The sequence below is a fragment of the Aplysia californica genome, unplaced genomic scaffold, assembly GCF_000002075.1.
Source record: "Aplysia californica isolate F4 #8 unplaced genomic scaffold, AplCal3.0 scaffold00398, whole genome shotgun sequence".
NCBI classification, from domain to species: domain Eukaryota; kingdom Metazoa; phylum Mollusca; class Gastropoda; order Aplysiida; family Aplysiidae; genus Aplysia; species Aplysia californica.
Window position 1 is genome coordinate 39832 of NW_004797668.1, and position 21476 is coordinate 61307.

The following is a 21476-nucleotide window of genomic DNA, read 5'->3' on the forward strand; positions in this document are numbered from 1 at the left end:
CCCTTTTCCTCTGGGCTCCTGACTCTATCTGCAGCATCTCTACTGCTACTCCTTGGCTCCTTCTTACTACTGTCTTTCAGCCACACCCCTAATCTAATGGTAGGTAAGATGTAGCACCTAGTCTTCTCGGATAAGGGCGAAAAATCTCGGAGGTCCAGTGTGCAAGTTGCGCTCGTTAAAGATCCCTTGGTGGTAAAAAATCGATAAGAAGAGTAGGCTTCGGCCGCCACCCGGGCAAAATTCAAAATTTTCCTACTCCTACCAACTGAAAATATTATGAGAGTCCCGCGCGCTCATATGGCCTTATGCAGTTGCAAGCACTGTAAAAGATTTCCAACAAAAAAAGAAAGAAAAAAGACAAGACAGAAATTATTACATTAATGGGAGTATTAAAAAGGAAATGGGTCAACGCGAATATCAAACCAACAGCAAAGACTCCTCAAACTCAAACTAAAGAAAAAAGACGCAGGTTCCTTGAAGAAAATATCCCTATTGAAATATGGATATTGATCTCCTTCGGCATTGTTTTTCGTTCGGGGCATAAAAATAGGCACATAGATAATGACCAAAGAAGCAAGACTTTATAATAAAACCCTTCATGCTAACCCAACAAAGAAAAAAAAACCCCTATGAATTAAAGTTTTCTCAGGGAGTTTAAGGTTTTTTAATAATAAGTATAAGCCTACACGTTCCGTGCACTTTGTCCTTTTAATAACTACAGGACAATAAATATCTACGTGTTTACTTCAGGAAGGTTCCTGTCTTTTCAATAACATGACAAACAAACATAATCGATGGGAGGTTCACTTTCTCCTTAAATTGCTCCTTTCAAAAGCGTGACAAACATAATAAATGGAACGTTTTCCTTTGCCCTTTCAATAACATGAATCAACAAACATAATTAATGGAAAGTTCACTTTGTTTTTTCAACATCGTGACAAAGATATTCGATGGAAGGTTCACTTTGTCTTTTCAATATCGTGACAAAGATATTCGATGGAAGGTTCACTTTGTCTTTTCAATATTGTGACAAACATGATCAATGAAAAGTTCACTTTGTCTTTTAAATATCGTGACAAATATTATCAATTTGAGTTCATCGGAAAGGTTTCCGTTTCAGTAACGTGAAAACATAATCAATGGAAGGTTTACTTTATCCTTTCAGTCAGCAACGTGACAAAAACATTCGATGCGTGTTCTTCTGGAAGGTTCCCTTTGTCCTTTAAATAAAGTGACAAACATAATTATCAATGGAACGTTCACTTTGTCCTTTAAATAGAGTGACAAAAATAATTATCGATGGAAAGTTCACTTCGTCCTTTGAACAACGTAACAAATAGTAATTGATGTAAATGAATTAACTGCAGGAAGGTTTACTTTGTCCTTTCTGTAACGTGCCAAACAATCACTGTGTCTTCTCCAGGAAGGTTCCCCCCTAGCACAAATGTCAGATGGAGCAGTGGACCTTCTGCCTGTTGCCTAGCGATGGAGACAGGACCAGAGACAGCCCAGAGGTCAGCCTCGTGTTCCCCCTGACCTGGAGTCCACTGCTGCCCTAGATGACCAGTGCCTGCCTAAACCAGTTAATGGCATACTCATCCCTTTATTGATTTGTTACACTTTGCCTTATTAATCTTCTTTTCGGAAGGCTAAATTGGCATTTAAATAAAATGAAAGACCAGAGTGCCTGAAAAACTAGTAAAGAAAAGAGGGCAGATGCAATAAGTTAGTTTATAAGTATTTCTTGCGATTGTTTCAGCCATCGCTTCAGATCATATAACATAAAATGCATTATGTACCCAAAAGAAAAAAAAATCACTCGCCAAGAAGTGCCAGTGTGTAATGTTCATAATGTAAGTGTGGGAATGTGGAAATTGATAAGTTTATGCCTCCCCCCCCAAGAAGTAGAAACACTGCTATCATACTGAGACCATGAACACTTCTCCCTTTTACATACCATAGAACAGGCAGCAACACCAATAAATTCTTGATATACAGTACATTCATTATAATAGTATAAAATAGTATGGGGGTTGCCACAATATGCACCACTTTTTCAGGGGATTGGGGGAGGGGGGGGGGACTTTTTCAGTTAACACACCTTTATGACATGACCAACAGTCTTATCCCATTTGTTCCTCTATCCACCTCAATGAAACCCTCCCATTCCATAAAATATATATCCAACAAATGGCCCTTTTCTCCAAAAGGGCATAACCATTAATATATTTTTACCTTTTGAAATCTCTTTAAAAGTTCTCCTCTTTTTCTGAAAATTGTTTTCCACAACAATTGGTATTTTGTACAATGCTGAGACTCAGAGTGCTGATTAAAATTGTTTTGAGTGCTTTGCCAAGTTTTCATTTCATGTGCGAATGGAATAAAGTAATATTGTGTGTATTTATAAAATTGCTTCTATTGAAATTTGTGCATTTAGCCAGTCTGCTGACTACAAATCTTTGCTTCCACACAGTACCTGCATAGTATCTTTCTTCACTTTCATCTGTAAGCAATACACGGTCATTTAAATCAAAGCTCCCTGTCACCCAGAATTTTTTACAGTTCTCATTCAGCGATGCTGGTACATTTTTGTATGTTTTACGTGATGGCTGAATAAACTGATATACAACGAAACTCTTAAGATTCATTTCTATTTGTTCCATAGATCTAGCCATAACATTCTTTTAATTTGTGTTAAGCTTCAATCTAACAAGCATCTATGGTGTTGCGGTTAGGCATTTTTGCCATTGTATACTGACGACATAAGTTCAAGTTCCGCATGGGAAAGTGTTTTAATTTTATGAACTATCTGCGCCTGTCAGAGGGGACCTTGTAACCCTCTCGGGCCATATTGGCCTTGACAAGCAGGGTCGAAGCAGACTGCCTCCTAAATGATATAAACTGCATTGATGGGAACATAAAACAAAAACAATTAACTTGTTTTTAAGTCTCAATCCACTTCAATATATAATAAGCAACCATTTTACATCAAGCAAAATCATTAGAAGTAATAGAAGTCAGTCTTCTCTACTTGTGGTATTTCTTCTCTCTGTCTCAAAATACATGCAAGGCTGAAGTGTTCCTTTTCCGGCATCAAAAATAAGAAATGGCGTGAATAGAAAATGTAAACGTTATCTTGCTTTTCCAATTAAGAAATAAACATGTACATCCAATTTGACGAGCACTCTGGTGTGGTTTGTTCCTTCTTTCCTTTCAAACATCTACTGCCCTTATCTCTCCTCCTTTTCTTTCTGCTACTCTCTTGTTGTAGTAACACTTCTAATCTTCCATACATGATACATGACCTCTATTTGTGTTGCAAGGGCCACAAAAACTTGTCTTACTAAAACTAAAACTAAGACACTGTTTAATTTGGCCCAAGACCCCCAAAAAATTAATAAAAGAAATGATTAAATGTTAAAGTTAAAGATTTTGGAAAGACATTGTGCTCATTATAATTTATTTTCAATGCATTATAAAATGGGTGTCTCCTAAAAGGCTTGGTTGTTATGAATCCAAACCAGTAAGACAATCGCACAGAACTCACATTAAAAAAAAATTGTGCCTGTACCTAAAAGAAAACATCCTAGTTGTAATTTCAAGATGTTTCCACAAAGGATATGGGGCTAAAATGTGGCGAGGACACTCATGCCAAGACGTATCATTATGTCATCGGGCCCTGCTTGTCTGATCCGTCCTCGGAGAAATTTGCGCCCACAACCCGCAACTTCCGCACGCAACTTTTACCCTCAGTGCAACTTTTGCCATTTTCGTGAGTTCGCCAATTTTAGCCCATTTTCAGCAAAAGTTGAGAATTTAATAATAAATTTTCGTTAAAAATAATCAAAACTTTCTTCCACGACTAAAAATAACGACTCCAAGGGGGACAATGCATACCAGAAATCCTTTGTACGGGGTGCTTATTGCGGACGGGATCGGGTCGGGAAGGAATGATGCCGGACTCGCCACCAGAAAATTTTTGAGGCAACGAGTCGGGCGCGATCGGCTTGTGCCACGATAGCCGCTTTGCACCCTCAATCTGGCTGGCAAAGCGACCTGACCCGACCCCTCAATGGTCCTGTTTGGACTGAATCATTTTCTACTCTAGCTAGATCTAGATCAGTAAATCAATCGTAAACACGATCATCTGATTACTTAGCTCGCATTTGGTTCTGTAGCACCAGGTAGATAGATCTAGTCTAAAAATTTGAGAAAGACTTTAAATCTTAGGCTAGGAGAGTAGATCTAGACACATGGATCGATTCATCAAGAAAACCCCTAAACCACACGCGTCACACCTGCCAAACTTCAGCGAGAGTTTAAGGACCTGACGCATGTGTCAGTGGACAAACTTGTTTTGTTGTACTCCATGCAGTTTTTTTTTTCGGTAGACATTCACATTTACTTTAATTTTGATCTAACAAAACTCATGTTGGTTACTTTGAGCATACCAACAATGTATTTAAATAATTCCAGGAAATTTTTTTGCGATACAAGTCTTGCAACTTTTGCTAATTTTTCTAGCAACATTTTGCAACTTTTGCTATTTTCAAGTGTAACTTTTTCCGGGGACAGTCTGACTGTTAGAATGAAAACCCCACTGTTTCAAACTAACCATCAAAAGGCATTTCAACAACAAAGATATTCACCAACAAGGCTTTTTTGCTGAAAAAAATCTGTTAAGCAAGATAGGGGAGTGGAGCTCCCACTGAAGAGCTGAGAAGGACTTTTAAGATTGACAAGTTTTCATGTGAAAGTATTGTACCCGATAATCGTCTGCACTTGAGAGAATCAGAACTAAACACCACACACTTTAGAAAAGCCATTATATTTTCAAGCATTCTTTTTCATTGGTTTCTTCACTGAGTAAATGTTTCATGGTGCAATTGACACGATGAGGTAATGTAATCACCATTACTTTTAGAGAATGTCTCATAAATTATCACATTCTAAACATGTAGGCTACTTTGAAAACTACGACTTGAAACGATTCAACATCTCTTTCAAAAACTGTGTAATAGGTACAGTCCATATATATATGTGAGATCAGGCTGAGGAAATTGGGAATATGTCTCCCCTCGTCCATTTTGAATTTTTAAGAATTTTTGAAAGCTGGGATCTTCTTGGTTATTATGCACTCAAAATGTATTACCTGTCTTTTCTAAAAGATGAGATATTGCATTTTGAAGAAACAAAATGTGGAAAATTAAGAACTGAGAAAAATGCATTCAATATTACATCATCAATTGCTTTTTGATCTGAATGCAAATGGGAAGTAAATTGAGAAAAGATATTTCAAAGTGGTTTTTACAAGTAACACTAACACCTCTTGAAAATTTTCTAAAATGGTAGGGGAATCCTTTGGTATGTACAACTCAAAACTGCCCAGAACTGATCACACCAACTCGGTTCGAGGTTTAGCGACATATTCCTGGTTTCCCCAGACCAGCTCACACACACACACACACACACACACACACACACACACACACACACATATATATATATATATAACAAACACTGAAATAAATCACAGACACAGTTTAATAACTTTACCATACACTAATAAAAATGGCATCTGCATGGACAAAAACATGAAGAAAGAGCATAAAACTTATCAAACCATTTTGGGCCATTTCTTCTTCAGCTCAATGAATACAATACATTGGTGTCTGCTGAAACCCAACATGGTTCATTTGAAAAAAGCAGTAAACTAAAAGAAAATTAAATCCCCAATGCTATCTTTTTCCATTTGAGAAACTTCTCTAAACAGAAAACCTAGTTAAACCACAGACTTCGGTTTAAGTAGACTCCACTGTATAAAACATTTACTATCAGCTCTCAAAGAGAAACATCTTTCAGCAGAGCAAATTCTGTTCATCGCTAACAAGCCATACATCCACTGCTTGAAGTGACAAACATCTTCATACCTCAAATTTCTTTCTAGATTACTAAGTAATAAAATCAGATTTCCCTTCAAGCTCCTAAAAAATTGCAAACACTGAATCCCCAAAACAATGTGAAAAAGTTGCAGGAACGGCAAACAAGCTCAGCAATGGGAGATCTTGAACCGTGCACTCATCTGATAATGCATCTGTCAAATATAATTCCACAGACAAGATGGACTAGTGACTTCTATTCCAAGCCCCTGTTGACACAATTTAGAACATTTAGGAGGTGGGATTCTTTGACCCTGCTTGTCAAGGCCACTCAAAATTGAGTGGGATACAGTATCATAGCAGGTACTCAATAAAATAGAGTTTTCCAAGCAGGATTTGGTGGTGTAAAACAATTGAGAAGACAACCTTGATAGATATATATTAGTGAAATTACTGAGTGACTATACCAGCACTAATCTGAGATGGAACCACATACTTTGGCATGAGAGGCAAGCATCTTATCTCTAAGCTTTTGTGGAACTTGACATAAGCTTTACCCTATTGACAGCATCAACGTGAACATTGTACTACTGTAGTAACCATGTATTCAACACAAGAATACTTTGCACATACACAAAACGCTCTTTGCACTGGTAAAGACTCACTCAAAACTACAAACCAGACACATTTCCGACAGTGATAAGAACACTTATACTAATTAAACAACACTACTAAGTTGACAAATGCCATAGATCTATAATGGCAATGTTTTAGGCCCCAATCACTTTACCCACAGCACTGAATGACCTGAAAGAGGGAGAGACAAGAGCCTTCTCACTACTTGAGGCACAAAGCAACAAATGAACTTGAGACCACATTTTGTTGCGAAAGTTGCCAAAACATTTGAAAGTGCTATAAAACTGCAAACATACATGTACATAATACAAACTTGGAAAGCACTTTCAAAACAGTTGTTCCAAATTATGCACACGGTCTTTGTAAATTTTCAGTGGGAAAAAAGACTAAAAAACATTGCACTAATATTAACTTTAAAAATTTGAAACTTGAGCTGGTAATACCACCACTGAAAATGAGAAGAATGGTCTCTGTTCAAGCCTTTCCTGGTTACCCAACCAACAATCCTGTGATGATACCAGAAATTCTGGAATAACAACCACCATTCACAAAACAAGAAGTCATTTGACTATTTCTCCTTGTGCATCCGTAAAAGGAAAACATCATTCACTCTGGCATTGCATGTATTTCCAGTAATGTACATCGCTGTTTTCAGTTCTTAGAGTGACAGTTTCTTGAGGATCATTCAGTGCAAATCTGGCTGGCGTGTTCTGTTTTCTTTTTCCTCATTCTTGGCGTGTTTCTGTAACAGATCCATAACATCAGACTGGAACTCAGATGGGACTTCTTTTGCACCTGAAAAACACGCAACAGTACCCCAAACAATAAGGTAAGAAATTTTTAAAAAGACAGAAAACCTTCATTCATCATTATGGGGAACCTTGGGTTGAATACGGTACGTAAAACTTACATCAACAATGCATAAATAAAAAATAAGATGTTACAGCAACAACATCACATATAACACACAATGCAACTCAGATACATCAAACGTGCAATAATAGCCTCCCGTCCAAGATAATCTCCTGCACAAATAACCACTTCCTACTCCCCCCCCCCTCTCCCCCGTATTTTTATAAAATTATAACGATAATGATCAAGATTACCCCCTGTTTGAGTAGACTTCTTTTCTCCACGACAATGGCCGACCGTCTTGGACAATTTCGACTGCGCATGGCGCATACATTATCACAAATCCCCCATTGCTGGTGGCCACACTGCAACACCTTGTTGTAGTTGTTGTTGATCTTTCTAAGGCTCAGGAAAGTGATATACTCTGACCACTTGTCTCGCTATTAATCTTTCTTACATCTTTTTCAATTTTAAGCTGAGCTATCATATAATATTACTTTGAAAACATGAATCTGTCCTCCCTCCTTGAGTGGGTCAAAGAATGATCACTTGTAGGACGTGTGACCTCTTCAGGCAGTAAAAAAATGTACAGTAGTCTCCCCCTAAAAGCACGGTGCTCGGGAGGGCTCCTTAGCGTGTGTTTATATGGAGCGTGCGTTTACATGAACCTTTGCAAGGGGAGGAAGGGACGCAGTCATCTCAATTCCTTTTTACTCTAGTGACCTCTCTTGGAGGGAGGGGTCATTTTGGCAGATAATGTGATGACACGTGACTGTTTTGTGAAGGATTCCCCGACTGGGTTTAAGAATACCTAAGGCGTTGAATAAAGACAGGACAGACTCAAAGTAATGAATATGCACTATAAACGTCGGGAACAGAAAGCGTAAGAAGAAACTGTTGGAGCTAGTCATAGATCTAGTCATAGAGACGACGGCCCAGCCTCATTGCTTTCCAAGCAACCACCCTGACCGTAAATTCAAGCAGAATCATAGATCTCTACCTTCAGAGAAACATTTCTCTTGTGATTCGTTGAACGAGTACGTTATTATAAGTTCTTCGAGCTCAGCTGGTTAGGCTTACTTGGCTAATCTTTAACCCTATGGAATCTGTCTAGTTTTTAGAGCATTTACGCGTGTCGCGCATCAGGCCAAGTTCTAACTAACATTACACACAGTCACTCAAACACCAGTCAGAAACCTTCTCTCAAAGATGTACATTATATGTGAATGTGTCAGTGGAAAGTTGGATGTGAAAACGCTGTCCATCACTCTCTTTGTTTGGCGTGAGGGGCCTGCTAACCCATTTTCTAGGCTTGTCTTTTGCAAGCTGTGCAGGTTGTAGTGAAAATTTCCCCTTGTCAGGCCTTTCTTGTCAGTGTATTTCACGGATCGGAGCGTGCGTTTAGAGGGAGTGACCGTGCGTTTGTACGTCTAAATTATATAGTAAAAAACCCGTCAGATGACGAAAGCGTGCGTTTGAGCGGAGTGTGCTTTTGTATGGCGTGCGTTTAGGCGGAGACTACTGTACCAAATAAACATTCACAATAAAATTCTCCGCACATGGAATCAAACGGAGGTGTTCTGAGCCTCGAACCGTTACACCACAAACAAGGGTTTAGACAACAGGAACAATAACATGACCCGCATCTGAGTTGCCACATATGGGGAGGTTCTTAAACTTAGGTCCTGCGGGGAGTATTCAAAGTTTTCCACCCTCTTGTCTCTGTGTTACTAGGGATGGATGTTGAATTCAGAGATTCTGCCTCTTAGCCCCTTTGTTGCATTTGACACACCTGGTACATCATGAAAATACGTAATTTTTAGCTTTGTGTCGTAACATGGACGTTACGGAATTTGGCAAAAATGTTCCATTCCTGGCTGCCTTCAGGATGTATCCACCCACTAATCATCTAACTCTAGTTCTTCTGTACCAAGTTTCAGCTAAGCACAGCGTGGATACGCATTCGAGTTTTAAAAATGCGCATATCGGTATAGTTTACGGCTAGGCTGGTACGCGATTGATAAACACAGGTCTACCCTTGCGAGAAAAAGTGCGCTCTCAAGAGGGCACTTTTTCTTGCAAAATGTAAACATGAAAATTCCTTAACCAACCCCTTCGTTGCCATATGATGTTCCTAGTGCATCCTGAAAATGCATAGTTTTTAGCTTTAGGCCATACTATGTACGTCATGGTAGTAGGCAAATTCCGGAAAGTGCAAATGCCAAATTGACTTTATAAAAATGGAGCAAAATTCATCTTTTGACTTACATTTTGCAAGTCTTAACAAATTACAGGTAAGATGGGGAATATAAGGAATGAAAACAGTGAGGAAAAAGACATTATCATTGACTGAAAGTCCAAAATATATGTAAGGCACCGTGGTGAAATCAGGCACTCGTCAAAATAACAAAATTGGAGAAACAAGCATTTTTTCACTAGTTTCGCAAGTTTCATTGAATTTTTTCTTTTTGCCCAACCCCTTTTAAGTCCATACAAAAACACATTTCCACGTGAGTTTTACTATAAAAAAGTTGATTAAAGGCACAAAGTATGTCATTTTTCAGTTTTCAGGGACTGTTTAGCTATTGGAGTCACCAAACTTTGGCAGCCATTTTCTCGGTAATTTCACCACTGAAACCAGGAGACTTCAGCTCCTTCAATCGCAAATATCTCGACTTCTATTCAAGACAAATGGGTATTTTTTTCATTGAAAGTAAGACAAATGAATAAGCTTTCAGATGGTACCAATAACACCACATGCCGAAAACTTGACAAGCACCTGATTTCACCACGTCGTGACACATATGTCAAGGGATGGTTTGATGTAGACAGCGAGTTCAGTAATACTGTGACATAGGACTGCTGTTCTGGCTATCAAGTTTAGCTGAAAATCAGGGCTGTAACTTTACAGTGTTATTAGGTGCGTTAACCTATACATTAAAAAAGAAGTCTTCCAGACTCAACACTTCTCTCCTTTTGTTTTCACTGAAGGTACTATCTGTGTATTACATGTGTGAACACAAGCATGGTATTTTACCTGTCACCCAGTAATAAATTTCCCAGTCATTTGTGGGTTGGTTGATAAGCTTATCATATGAAGCCAGCTGGTCTTGGTTCAGAGAGTCCAAGTGCTTGCCTGCAAATGTACTGCAAAGTAAACACATATACAATGTCATAACCTGGGCACAGGAAAATAGAGCAACATAAATGAAATAGTAACAATTCATTCACACAACCCCCCCCCCCCCCCCAAAAAAAAAAAAACCCACCAAAAAAAATTAAAAAATCTAAAGGAATTTGTTGAACATATTTCATAACATACTTGCTTACGGCTGTCACAAAAAAAACCTGCAGAAAAACTTATATTGGTTGACATATATACCAGTATCAACATATCAATGACCTTGGAAAATCGAAAATTGACAAAAGAGTTGACATTCTAGGCAGACTGAAATAAAGTTGACCACAAACCAAAAATATATTAAGTGTTTTGCTCTATAATATATTTTTTCATGAAAATAAAGACCATGACCAGAGTAGTCTAAAAGTCATAACAAAATTCTTTATAGCTTAATATAATTACAAACGAGTGACTATCAATATAATGCAGATATACAGTTAAACCTGTGCAAGACGGATTCAGAATGGAGCCCGAAAAAAATTCCATCTTAGACATGGGAAATTACGGGGGAGATAGAGGGGGATTTAAAAGGCCCACCCGGTAGGATCAAGGGTCGCTTGTCCAGTTGGCAAGCAGTCACAAGTGGTCAAAACGTCACACCTCTCGACTGCTAACCTCCCTGGTAATGACTTGCATCAGTCTTATTTATCCAATTACCACCAGTGCCTTCATTTCATAGGACCACTGTTTGGCCTATTAAAAACATAAATTTTTGAACAACTCCTTTGCTTCCACCCTTAACCCCACAAATCGATGTAATTGGCACAGTCAACCAATGCCACGCCTCACTGTCATGTAACAATGATTCGAGGAACTCTTTTCTTGGCTGACTGTACGATCAGGGTGGCAGGCATTGGTCAGACTAATTTCACACCTCTGGCTACCAATGAAAGTTTCCCTGTTGGAGCGCCACTTGAGCACTTTCACTGGCACTTGTGAGATTTCAGACCCACACCACCCTGACCATCTTCATAGCTCAGGGCTCACATAGATGGGGTAACATCTACCCATAAATTTTACCCCTACTCCCCTTCCTTGCCCAGCAGTATAGTGCTAAGTTTAGAGCCGGCGCAACGAAACTTGTAAGTTTTGTTTCAAATCAGGGCTGAGCGGGCAAAGCATTTTCCATCGTAGACAGGTAAAACCCTCAGAAGGGAGCGGGGTTTTTTTTCTGTTTCCGTATTGGACAAGTTTCCGTTTTATACCGGTAATTAAAGAGGGGGAGAGCGGGGAGATTCTGTTAAGACAGATTTCAGTTTTACACAGGTTTCCGTTAAGGCAGGTTTGACTGTACAGTCAAACCTGTGTAAGATGGAATTGCAAGGGAGCGGGAAAAAAATTCCGTTTTAGACAGGGGAATTTAGGGGGGGGGGGGTTCAAAGGCCCAGCCAGTGGGATCAAGGATTGGTTGTCCGGTCGGCAAGCAGTGGTCAAAACTTCAAACCTCTCAATTGCTATCCTGTCTGATAATGACATGCGTCAGTTTTACTTATCCAGTTAACACCAGTGCTTGCTTTTCATAGGACCACTGTTTGACCTATTAAAAACAGAAACGTTTGAACATCTCCTTTGCTTCCACCCTTAGCCCCACCCAAAGATGCCACCCCTCACTGTCATCATTGTAACAACGATTCGAGGAACTCTTTTCTCGGCTGGCATTGGTCAATCTAATTTCACACCTCTGGCTTCTGGCTCGATACTCGCGCACTCTCACGGGCAGTCGTGAGATTTCACACCCACACTACGCTGACCATCTGCATCGTTCAGGGCTCACATGATGGGGTAACATCTACCCCCTAACTGCACCGCTACTCCCCTTCCTCGTCTAGCGGCACGGCCATTGCGTTAAATTTATAGCCGACGGACCTAGACGGTCAGAGAACGTATAGGACGGAACTAAACTTGCGAGTTTTGTTTCAAATCAGGGCTGAGCGGGCAAAGCATTTTCCGTCTTAGACAGGTGAAACCCTCGGAAGGGAGCGGATTTTTCTTTCCGTTTCCGCATTTGACAGGTTTCTGTTTTATACAGGCAATTAAAGAGGAATATATCAAGGGGGGAGTGGGGAGATTCCGTTAAGACAGGTTTCCGTTTTATACAGGTTTCCGTTAAGGCAGGTTCGACTGTACATGAAAAAGTTAAAGTACTAACTCTACCTCAAACTATAAAAACAAATGCAGATTATGATTATAATAAAATGCATGTAAATGACAATGACAATCTTTATTCATCTCACAGGGAGAAATTTGTTTTGGTTGTTAACAATGGCGGAGTTAACACAAACAAGCAAACCTCAAAAGCAGACCATTCTCCAACATTCCTCGTTTTCGACTTTGGTACAAGAGTCTTGCTCTTTTCAACTCTATTGTTTCCCCTTGCTTCTCGATGTATGGAGGGATTGGAGGGGTCATGTCCGCAGGATCATAAATGCCTCCAGAATTTGAAGAAAGAAGGCGCTGCAAACCTGCTACTGGAATCTGCATTTAAGATAAAAAGACAACATCTGATCCGTTAGTAATTTAAAGGCTAAAATATTAACAGCTCAACAATATTTTGAACATTGTAAATAACCTGCTGTTGAAAGAAAAAATTTTAAGAAGTCAGGATTCCAAGATAACACTGTTAAGAACAGTTTTAGAAAGACATGCACTTTACAAATATTATTACACTGGTCTAAAATAAAAAGTTAAAAATAGAAGGCTATTTGGAAAGAGTGAACATGCCAAAGATATGACCTCAGCCTCAGTCCTCTTTGATTCTTATCCAAAGATGCTCTGGCTACATATATATAAAATTATACTCAATCACAATGGAACTCGGATTCAACGAAGTAGTCGGGCCTGACCTCCAATTTCGTTAAACCCGAGTGTTTGTTATAGCAAACATGTGTAGAAAATTACAGGCACCGAGCAAGTAATGTATTTATTATAACGCATTTGACTTTTTCAATATAAAGTAGTTTGGGCTCAAATGAGAAGCATTTTCGTATGATCTTTGAAGCCATTCCAAAGAAACGGGGTATATATCTTGTCACCTGAGAGGTTAAGGTGTTCGCCTCTCATTCAAAGGTCCCGGGTTTGAATCCGGGGAATAACAGAAAAACTTTCTTCACTAAAATTGTCTCCTTCCACCTCCTTTCCTGCTCTCTAACAATGTTCTGTCGTCTGCTTTCGTCTCCACTTCTTGCCCCCACCTCCTTTGCTCCCTCTTCTAGGCTCCTGACTCTAGATATACAGTCGAACCTGCCCTGACGGCCACCTCTATAAGACGGCCACTTGTACAAACAGCCACTTTCCATTTCCCCCCTCGCATTTTTTCTATATAATTTAACTGTGTAAAACGGGCATGTGTCCAACGCGGCCGGGGTCACCATATTTAAACACACAACCCCTATCACACCAAACAATAACACCTGTCTTAGACGGCCACCTCAGTGACTCCATTACGTTTTGTCAGAAATCATGCATTGTTGGCCCCTGGCGTTGTGGGCGAGCCGTCACAATCCAATCACCTGTCGTTGTTAGGTAGTCCCTCCAATAACATATTGCGTAGGCCCCTCCCACTGTTGACCAATAGGTATACAAATTTTCAGCTGCTGGTGGGGTAAGCGTGTGATCCCTCATAACCCATAGGCCCCGCCCAGAACTCATACACAAATCGTAAGTGAGATGAGAGGTCACTGTTTACCCAGCCTGTAACCACCAAGTAACAATGGACGCCAACATGAACTTGTGATAGAAGCGTCGCTCGTTCTCGGAGTGGTGCAACCCATGTGTTTGTTTTACCATGGCACTCGGTCCTTCTTGTCTGATACATTTCGTTTTATTGTCACCTCTGCACAGAAGCAGCAACAAAAGAAAAAAACAACAACAGCGAAAACAACAACAACACCAACAAAGGTTGGGACCCCAGAAAGGAATGGTTTGTTTTCTTCATTTTGATCAGTCCTGCCTAAGACAGCCACCTGTCTTTTACGGCCACTTTTCTCCATGACAATGGGTGGCCGTCTTACATAGGTTCGACAGTATAGGGCCTATAGATTCTAGATGATGTAGTACATCTTGAATCTAGATCTTGACAAGACAAGGCTAGATCTAGATCTTGAGTAGGTTCAGGTCAAACCGGCTGCGGGTCAAACTGGCCAACATCAGACTCGATGTCCACTTCCTTTTCTTTTGGATTTGTTTATCGATGAATATTTCTACAACCCAAGCAGATGTCTGCTTAGAGGTTTTTCGTGTCGTTTGAATGTGGGAAAGCCTTGAGAAGGCCAGGCAACTTTGGTTTTCAACAGATTTCTTCACCAATGTGAGTATCCCTTTCACTTTCATTGTTATGGGTCGCAAGGAATGACAGGATGTTGCTACCTAAGTCAGAAGTGGGTTTTTATAAAGGAATTCCGGGTCAACCATTACATCATATGCTATTTTTATATTGTTAGATGGTATTTGGGTCATCTGGATGGTGTTCGTCTTTCATTTTAGCCTCATTACCGCGTGGCCGGTTAGACCAAAGAATTTTTATGCGATCATGGTGAAACCAGCCGGGTAGATGACAGTGATGAATTGGGTGGTTGGGGGGGGGGGGGGGGAACTGCGAAATCATGTGTTCAGTCCCCCTCCTATGTATCACATGTCTCCTTCAAGGAGTTCCACGAGAACAAAGAAAAAGAGGAGGCGGCAAAAAAAAGGGCGCAGGGAGAGAGGAAGGCAAAGATGTTGAGGACCAGACCATCAATGATTTATTTATAGAGGCACCAGCCATCCATGTCCAGGTGCTGTTTTAACCGTGAGGAAGAGGGAGGAAAAGATGAAGAAGAAGTTGAAAGAGAAAGAAAGGAAGCGCCGGAAGAGAGAACATTAAGAAAGCCGAAAGGTTTGAAGAGAAGAGGAAGGAGGCAGCAAATGAAAGGGAAGGGCAAGAAGAGGAGAGTGGAAGAAAGTTCAAATTCAAGTTCAGATGATGATGATACGCGAGTTGTGTATGACGACAGGTCGGATGTTGAGATGGGTATGAATGAGTTGTGTGGTGTGAATGATGTGGATGAAAGTGTATGTGCTGTTTATGCAAGTAACAGGAACCTGGATGGATGGATTGGGAGCGAAAGTGGGAGATGGTATCACAGAGGATGTACAGATAAAGACATCGAGAAGACCAGTGAATTCCACTTTGTGTGTACGATGTGCGGGTGTCTATAGAGTGAGAACTTGTACGCATGGTTGTTCTTGAGTTTGTAATTTTTTCTTTTACTGTTCTCACAGGGACATGGCCTTTTTCTTTTGCAAGCCTGTGTTGCTAATAAATTGGTTTAACCTGAACATGAACTTGTTTATTGGTCTGTCTTGAATGAAAAATGTAAGGCAGTCATCTTTTGGTGAAGGAAATATTCTGCCAATTTCTCGAAAGAGTCTTTCAAGCTCCTTGGTATGCTGAAATTGAACCCCAAATTGATCAATGCCCTGGCAATAAAGCCAATTGAGCCTAATAAGTTATTTATCAAAGGAAAAAACAAAGTGAAATAGTGTTTTTTAACATCCATGAAGGGCGGCAGGTTTGGCCAAAAACGGTAGCTGGTTTGACCTTAAAGTTTCAAAAGTGGCCGGTTTTACCAAATGAAGTGGCTATTCGGACTCGAGTCCGAACAGCCGCTGGAGGCTATTCAGACTAAAATTCTAGTGCGTGTGCCCAATCACCAGTTGTACCGTAAGCGAGGTCTATAATTGAGTCCGAATAGTCTCCCGTTGCTATTCGGACTTTGAACTACTGGTAGGCTATTACATTGCGTTTCACGACTACAAAGGGATCAAAACAAAATTCATCAGTCCTTATAAGACAGTCCCCCCTTCCCCTCTCTCTCTCTCTCTTTTACTTTTCCTCTCTCTCTTTCTCTTACTTTTTCTTTCTCCATCTTACTTCCCCAGGCCCGCCCCACCACCTTCACCCCTTTTTTTGTATTAGATCTATTTTCCCTCCCATACCGTAGCCCACTGCCCGGCCCTTATATTATCTTTTGTAAAGAAAAGACCACAGTTCGCACTGGGTCATCACTGTCGGCGTCCATTTGTTGTAAGTTCCTTGGCCAGATCGTAGAAACCGAGGAAGGCCAAGGTCAAATTGCTTGTCTGCTTCACACCTGGTATACCTAGTGATTGCGCACACACATTGGAGTTTGAGTCCGAATAGCCACAGAAGGCTATTCGGACTCGAATTCAGACTCGAGAGTCCGAATAGCCTCCCGCGGCCTTAACCAAAATGTCACCAAGATCATTTTATGTGCAGAATATGGGTAAGACTGATAGGATGCAAAATCTGCTGGTTCACCTGAAACCGGCATCAAGCGGCTTACATTTTACGACATCCCTTTCCAGTATTGATCTTTTTTCTGGTCAGCAGTCTTCATTTCTCTGAGGCGCCGACGGATAAGGCTTAAGCGGACGGTTAAACTACTCTAAAAGAGAATCTAGATCTAGAAATCTAGATCTACAGTACTGACGTCTGGGCATCTCGGCCGCCCACCTAAACAGAGTTGTTCCAACTCATTTTAAAACCAATCTTGATTGGATATCTTGTTAATTTATAAACCAATGTAATCTTTGTTAAGTAATGCTAACAATTTCGCACATTTTGTTTCCCTTTCACCCGTTTTCACTGAATTTTTGCGACAGAGCCAGGTAAATCGAAAGTAGGTCCACCATTTTTTCATCGTCTCCATAACTTGAACTATGAATGCTCATAAGGTCGTAGACATGCACAGATGCTATATTACTACGTCATATGACCTGGGACGGAAGGCAGAGGAGTTTTTTGTCTATTCCGGGAATGAGGGGAAGCCCTTCTTGCATTAGGAGTGATGTGGTGGGTGGGGTTGAGTAAACCGGACTAAAAATGTTAAGTGTCCAGGTTGTTCGGCCGGGGGTGGCCGAGCTTTTTAGACACAGTTTGCGCATATCGGCAACATGCACAATATGTTTTTAAAAGATACATTTTCAAGCTTAGCCTACCCATTTTTTATTGTTTAGGCCTTTTGTTTATTTTTATTATTTCATTTATTGTGTACATTAATGATTTTTGTGGCCAGTGAATTCGATTAAATGGATTATTTTACTAAATTTAATTATATTCATTCTCATGGATTGTGTTGCTTGCACCAAGGTAAGGTTACAATTTTATTAAAGCCGGTTCTATTTCTCAGAACGTTCGGGAAAATAAACTTGAACTCTATTTCTCCTAACTGTTTCTGTTCTCGAGATTAAATTGTTGATAATTTGCTAAAGGAATGGCCCGGGCTTGCGCGTGAGCGTGTGTGTGTGTGTGTATGCGTGCGCACGTATGTGTGTGTGCGCTTGTGAGTGAGTGTGCTTGCGTGTGTGTGTGTGCGTGAGTGAGTGTGTGTGTGTGTGTGTGCGTACGTATATAAGGTGTGAATGAGGCGCGCGGGGGGGGCACGGAGGGATTTTTTGTTGTTGTTTCTTTAGGCTACATGAAGGATTTCAGCTTTTTTGCTTTAGAGTTGACTAAATGCAAAATAGGTTACTGTCGAGGTCAAGCAGTCTTGTTTTCTCGCAGTACCTTTTGAAGGCATTTTCAAATGAAGTAGGCTACAGTCCGGGAACGTTGCCCCAACCACAACTGAAGTATCTGAATATTATAGTCAGACATTTAAAAATCTCTAGCTCTAGAAATTGAATTCGATACAAAAAATGCTTCTTCCCAGTCCTCGCAGAATGGCAGAATGAAAGATGACACTTAAATCTCGCAAATAACCAAAAAATTTTGAGAACGGAAACCTTTCAGAGCAATCTGTTTCTTTTTATTTGACAGAAGGGTGTAAAATGGATTTCATAATTTTAATGAGTGGTTTTGGGGGAGATTGGGGAGAGATTGAGATGAGTGAATCATCATCAATGCCTTTCACCCCTGGCAGGGTACCTGGGGATCAAGGACTGGTGATGGGTCTCATTTAAATATTGAGAAATGCCTAAGCGTCTCAAGCAGCTTCTCCCAATCCAGCCAACCGTACCTGCCCGTGGTGGTCCCTGTCCTCACTGACACGGCTCTGGCGAATGGCGAGTTGTTGGCGCCAACAAACCAACCCCCCCGTTTCCTAGAGGGGTTTTAAAACAACAGGATGGGAGCAGGTGTGGCCCCACAAGGTGCAGGAGGCAGAACCCACCGATGCGTGGTAGACGCTATGCTCCTCACTAACACACCCCTACTCTCCCTTGAGTGGGTGTCTATTCTGCCGAACACCTCTACTACTTTCATCAACACACCCTCTGTGGCTGAGAAGGTACCAGCCAGTTTGAGAGTGACTGGGTGCAGGGGATGGACCGAGCAGAATGCCTGACTTGCTTTCTGGCCGTGAAACCTCTTAGTAAAGGCACAACGACCCAGGACGTGATGATCCAATGGCTTTTCCACTTGGCCAATACCTCATGAAAGAGTCGAAAACCTTAGCCAGTAGCCATTGGTGGCGGGGAATGGGCAACGTGAACCCTACCGGAATTACACGGTCACAGGGCAGTTAGGTCTTTCCAGTCTCATGAAAACTCCTAGTACCCTCCTATCCTCAACATGAATGGCCTCTTCTCAGGGTGGGCAGACAGTCCACAGACACCCCAGTCCACAATGCCATGGCAGGGTACCTATAGGCCACACAAGCTCCTCCTATTCATTTCTATTCTTCGCCATCCTTCCAAGCTCGTTCCAAGTGAGCTTCATCTCATGTCCCTTTTCACGCATCTCCTCCACGTTCACATGGCCTACCCCTGCCTCGTGCTTCCTGTGGGTTCCACTGCAGTGACTGTCTTGTGATGTTTCCCTTGGGCTTTCTTAATTAAGGTGTGTCCCATCCATCTCCACTTTCTTGGTCCTATTTCTACTATATTCCTCTGTAGTTGTTACAGTTTCTGAGGTTTCCTTTCATTTGCAGCTTGATTAGGTGGCCTTCCTTCCAGTCTGATGGTATTTCCTCCTCTTGCCAAACCTTTTCAAATAGAGCACAGAAAATTTCCCCTAATGTATCTTCAGCTGCCTTTAGGGCCTCCGGTGGTATATGGTCGGGACTACCTGCCTTGTGGGACTTCAGTTCAGTGATGTTATAGCTGCCGCAATTTCCTCTCTCGAAGGTGGTTCCATAACTATTGAGAGGTCATTACTGGCTGAAAGAATTTCTGGTTGGTTTTCTGGAGGTGGTCTGTTCAAGAGTTGATCAAAGTGTTCTCTCCATCGGTTAAGTTGCCTCTTTGGGTTAAAAATAGTCTTTCTCTCCTTGTCTTTCACTGGTAGAGTGGGCTTGCTGAACCTACAGGACCTGAAAGAGTTCTTGTTGTCTGGTGTAAAATCTGCAAGCGTCCGTCTGTTGCTGCTTTCTCTGCCTTTTCGGCCAGGCCATTCAGGTAGGTACAGTCCATGCTGGCTTTAAGCACGGTCATCGGGAGAAAGCTTTTAAGCGTGCATAATGCCGAGGCGTGCTTGAGTGCGAAGTAGACATGATCCAGAGATTTTCATGTAGAAAATTTTCCGTGCTATTTCCCTTTGTTTGTAAGTAGGCCTATAGCAGTCCCGAAAAAGTGTGCACTGTTATTTTTTTTCCCCGCAAGGGTAGTTTTTTGGTTTGCTGGTTTGTTTTTGTTTTGTGGTCGAACGGGAAATGAGGAAAACTTAATTAAGACGGCCAGTCACGATATGCAGCACACTAGGCCTACACACTGCCTGTGCGTACCACGCCTTCTCTCTGCCTTCCTCTCTGCGCGTGTGAGTGTGTGTCTCTATCACATGCTTTCTTTTTGAGTTTCTCTTAATAAACACACTCCACTGTTGCGGTGCAGACTGTGTTCGAACTTCGATGGATCATCATGAAAATAGTGACTGACTTGTAAATGAAGCGTGCCTGAAGCCGAAGTTACCGCGCTTAAAGGCGTGTAATTTATTTAGCGAAAATTCGGTAAGAGCCATTTAGCGTGCTTGAGTCCGAAACGTGCTTTATTTTTATGCTGGCGTGCTTAAAGCCGGCACGGACTGTATTCTTGTCCTTCTTGATGGAATTCTTCCCCCCTCCCTTTTTGAGCCTGACCTACATCTAGATCTAGATCTATACGTTTGATGCACGGCAAGCTAAGATATCAAACCTAACAACTGCAGAACATTAAATTGTGGTAAATTTAAATTCAGGGGGACTCGCCCCCCCCCTCCCCCTGAAACCCCCCTACTCTTGGGGCCAAAACCGACGAATATAGATTCTAGACTAGATCTAGCAGTAGCCTAGAGATCTGGATTAGAAAGAGATCTAGATATCTAGATCTTGAATCGAGTCTCTCAACTTTTAATTCGAATTAAAGTTTTGCCTTACCTTTGTATTGATTCTCCTTACGGTCTGAATGAACAGAGCCATTTTAGTTTGTAAAACGTCTTTCAACTGTGCGAAGCACTCTGCCCACGTACGAAACACTAGATATACCCAGTTGCAAAAGTGCTCGGCTGACTTTGTTTTGTAAGTTCAGTTTGTTTCGCAAGGAAGGACAAGATAGATTGCATATCAAGGGACGTAAATCCCATTGACCTACTAAAGACATCATTGAAGGTTCTGTCCCCTGATAGAAAAAAAGAATGTTCACATCTTGTGAGAAAGGTTGGTTCAGGAAAAAAACAACCTACAAAACAAAACAAAACCAGGGAACCCACCCGAAAACACACTTCTTTTTAAATACTGGGCGGGTTAAGAAGGGGTGGTGGGAAAAGTGCGCTGTCAAGTCATGCTCTGGTTGCTTTCCAGCTTTCATTTTCAAATTTTACGACCGTTACCAGGTAGATCTAGATGTGCCCTAGGGATCATTTTATAATGATAATTATCGGTTGTTTTCTTAATTCTTTCTTGGTGTATTGGTGAAGAGAATTATGAATCCTGACAGAAGTGTATGCGTGTTGGTGG

The 21476-nt window shown here is 41.1% G+C and overlaps 2 protein-coding genes across 2 annotated transcripts in view; one reads left to right on the top strand and one right to left on the bottom strand.

Moving 5' to 3' along the window:
- Window positions 1-1805, top strand: part of LOC101853572 (serine/threonine-protein phosphatase 6 regulatory ankyrin repeat subunit A) — a gene marked incomplete in the record, with an annotated part of 36298 nt that extends 34493 nt beyond the window's left edge. The window contains 1 exon segment of the mRNA XM_013085694.2: window positions 1424-1805. Within this exon segment, the coding sequence (XP_012941148.1) occupies window positions 1424-1483 (60 nt within the window).
- Window positions 1806-5526: 3721 nt separating this feature from the next.
- LOC101850022 (succinate dehydrogenase assembly factor 2, mitochondrial) lies at window positions 5527-21092 on the bottom strand. Its single transcript, XM_005103941.2, has 4 exons — window positions 20898-21092; window positions 12839-13023; window positions 10405-10514; window positions 5527-7310 (listed from the first exon to the last, which is right to left on the bottom strand). Exons 1-4 carry the CDS (start codon window positions 20937-20939, stop codon window positions 7201-7203), a joined length of 447 nt encoding a protein of 148 aa, XP_005103998.1. The 5' UTR covers window positions 20940-21092; the 3' UTR covers window positions 5527-7200.
- Between the last annotated feature and the right edge of the window lie 384 nt (window positions 21093-21476).